General features: G+C 48.3%; 1 protein-coding gene across 1 annotated transcript; it reads right to left on the reverse strand.

The window, feature by feature from the left end:
• Positions 1-1,257: 1,257 nt before the first annotated feature.
• Pmar_PMAR006478 (hypothetical protein) lies at positions 1,258-2,828 on the reverse strand. Its single transcript, XM_002787012.1, has 3 exons — positions 2,731-2,828; positions 2,269-2,684; positions 1,258-2,012 (listed from the first exon to the last, which is right to left on the reverse strand). The coding sequence occupies exons 1-3, from the start codon at positions 2,778-2,780 to the stop codon at positions 1,831-1,833; spliced, it is 648 nt and encodes a 215-aa protein (XP_002787058.1). The 5' UTR covers positions 2,781-2,828; the 3' UTR covers positions 1,258-1,830.
• Positions 2,829-3,241: the final 413 nt, after the last annotated feature.

Here is a 3,241-nt window from a genome sequence, read left to right on the forward strand (position 1 = left end):
AAGCCATCTCTCGTGGTGCGCACCGTCGAGATCTCTTGGCACTCTTCAACGAGGCCTGGATACAAAGTCGTGCCGAACGCTATGCCCAGCTTTATAAAGATGCTGCTAAATCTGGCACTCTATCTATTGGTGATCGAGTGGTATGGCTACAACAACGTCGCAATAAGTATGGTAAGATCGTCCATGATGATAGGGTATTTGTTGTAGTTCGGTCTATCGGAAACCAATGTTATCAGATTAAGCCGCTCGACGATCAATCCTCTATTGCTGACAACCCCTCTGGATGGCCTACCATTCACAGGAGGAATTTATATAAAATATTTGGGGATGGTTCTGATACTATCTCTGGTCTTGACAATTCTACGGGAGAGCGAACCCCTGCAGTTCCTACTCCTGATCGGTTTGGCGCCGACGATGACCAAAACGAATCTCCTATTATTGACACTCAACCCAACAATACTCATTCAAATCCCAATTCTGGAACGGTCGAGAAGACCTTCAATGATGATGATAAGAAAGCTACTACACCCACTACTGTTACCTCCTCTGTTGCCTCTCGTAGGAGCTCGGTCATCCCTCATCGCATGGAATCCTCTCAGCAGGGTAAGCGAAAGGGGGAGAGTCGAGAGCTCCGATTTCTGTCGTCTATCGATAAATCTGTTAGCCGCTATGGTCGCTCTCGAAAAGGGGGAGTGATGGTGTAATCGATCCCCAAGGCGAGCGCGTTTTTACTTAGCTAGTAGTCAAGTCGATAGTCAGAGGCAGAGACAGGAACAGGTCTGTAGCCATCTTGGCTCAAGTTGTACTCTTGTGTTGATCAAGTCCAATGGAAAGTCCAATAACGGCATCGGGCGAGGCTTCCACGAGTGAACCTTACGAATATCTCGACAGTCTTCATTGTAGATCTCGCTCGCCCAGTTGGCCACGCCACAAACGATAGTCAGGAGATTATTAACAGTGGGGGAAAAGGGGAGACAATTTGCACAACAATTAAGCCTCTAAGGGCCACACGGTGCGATTTGCGTCTTTGTGGACCCAATTCGAGAACGTATGTTATGCCGTTGGGACGAGAAAAAGGGCTGCGGAATCATTCGCGTCACCAAAGGGTGTCACCGCTACGACCCTCATCAGTTCGGTGTGAACAACTTGCAAGAATCGAACTACTCTTTGATATTCGAAGACTCCGAATGGGTGGCTCAGACTACTGAACTCAACATAGCCTATCCTCCGAAATTGACGAGCATATTGTTATCCCCATAGTTGCCGACTTCAAACTTCAGACACTTTCAGAACGAGTCAACAAAAAGCAACCAAGTGTTATCAATGATAGCAGCAGTAGGGTAGTAGTGTTCGCAGGATGAGAAAAGTAGACACTACGAGATTCACAAACACTGACTCAGCTCACGTCTGAGCTGATGCTCGTGAGATCAAACATATGAGATCCGACAGCAACATCAAGGTTGCGAACGGACGAATAAACGATGATGGTTCGATGCTGGATGATGATGATGATGATGGAGATTCGAGGAGTTACGACAGCGACAGAATAGTACAGACGATCGACACCAGTCGCAATCACGAGAACAGTGCCCATACAGTGTTTTCAACGATGGAGATAACGCTCGATACGAGACCACGAGAAGAGCATAATGCAGTGGCTCTACCATGGCATATCGCATGGCATGTTGTTGCTGCCCTCGGGAGAAACATAGTACAAGCGTTTGGGAGTCAATGGCAACACCGCCCAAAGTGCGCCGACTGACTGAATACGATTGGTTCTACGATGATACTAACGATTATGATTAAATTACGAATAACCCTAACCTCAGCTCAATCTGATGTGTCGACCGGCAACCGACCACCAGAGGCGATCTTGATCAAGTTGAGCAGCTGATCGGTTGTAAGTTGCCAGACGATCTCGCCGTGCTCATTATAGGTGGCACCAACACCATCGTGGGACACGAGACCTAGAGCTCTGGCTGCCTCTCGGACTCGATCCTTGGTGATTAGATCTGACAACAACAATAATAATGACAACGACGACGCTTTCCCATACAGGAGATACTGTGCGTGCGTTTTTCTCATGCAGATGCAAAAAATCACATTTCTCGGCTAGTACGGCGAATATTCATATAACTTCTCAACATGATGAATGTATCTATATGGACAGTATACACTGTTTGGTTAGACGAATCGAACCCCCGGTCGATTCGTTGGGCGTATGTTAAAATGACCGTGGTAGTGTAACCTTACTACTACTACTACTACCTGGATGCGCATCATGCGGCGTGAGCTGGGATGTCGATGGGCCAAACGCCATCCCACTTGCACGTGAGCTGGGCCCACCGACCATCCCGGCGTCCCCTAGAAGGTTACTAGCTTGATTACGCACTCCAGTGAGCATTTCATCCCTGGTGTGTGCGAATCGACAGCAGTCACCAGCATTGCAGCCTCGAAAGCCTGGTCCAATATATTTGCACATCTGCTGTATGACCCTCTGGTGACCCACGACCAACTCGCTCTTATCATGGGCAAAGGGACAAGTACTATCAGTGCACTTCGCTCCGCTAGGGCACATGACGGTTTTCGGATTGGCCAGCTCCTCCGGGGAATGTGCGAAGGTGCAGTTCTCGCCCTCGGTACAGCCACCAGCTAGATAGTAGATGCACATGCGTACTTTATACCTACTACGAGGCATGAGCATGCTCAGCAGGGATACACCGGCATTACCTCTTCCTCAACCTTTCTGTGTTACTACGATTCGTTGGGTTTGGCGACATAGTCAGGGTTCGATAAGTTCGATGGATTCGATACGAATAGGGCTACCTATGGGAACGTTAAAAACAACCCCGTTGGAATCCCACTACAACACAGAACATGGCCAGGGCACGAAAAAGCATGAATACCACCGATTCACGATCGGCGCCATGTCATGGGACGCTGCAAATCCCAAGTGGAGAACTGTAAAGTCCTTATGATATCCGGGAGCCCTATTGTTGTTGTATTTATCTGGGCCAATGCACTCTCGCTTATTACTTCACCATTCACTCCGTTTATTACATCACCGACACCGCAGGGCCCAGTTGTTGCGTCTTTAACGCGACAGAAGAATGCACATAAGCCGCAACCATGGGAACTGAAACAAACCCCACAGCGGTATACCCCCACTCCAGCACACTCAACACACACACATTAACAGTAACAGACTGAATAGTCATCAGGAACGATAATACGTCTGAGA

This window comes from Perkinsus marinus, assembly GCF_000006405.1.
Source record: "Perkinsus marinus ATCC 50983 genomic scaffold scf_1104296930488, whole genome shotgun sequence".
Taxonomy (NCBI): Eukaryota; Perkinsozoa; order Perkinsida; family Perkinsidae; genus Perkinsus; species Perkinsus marinus.

Coding starts and splice junctions, on each gene's coding strand:
- Pmar_PMAR006478 (XM_002787012.1), bottom strand. CDS start 2,780: ATGTCGCCAAACCCAACGAATCGTAGTAACACAGAAAGGTTGAGGAAG. Junction 2,685..2,730: donor ACAGAAAGGTTGAGGAAGAG/GTAATGCCGGTG, acceptor GCCTCGTAGTAG/GTATAAAGTACGCATGTGCA. Junction 2,013..2,268: donor GCCGCATGATGCGCATCCAG/GTAGTAGTAGTA, acceptor TGTTGTTGTCAG/ATCTAATCACCAAGGATCGA.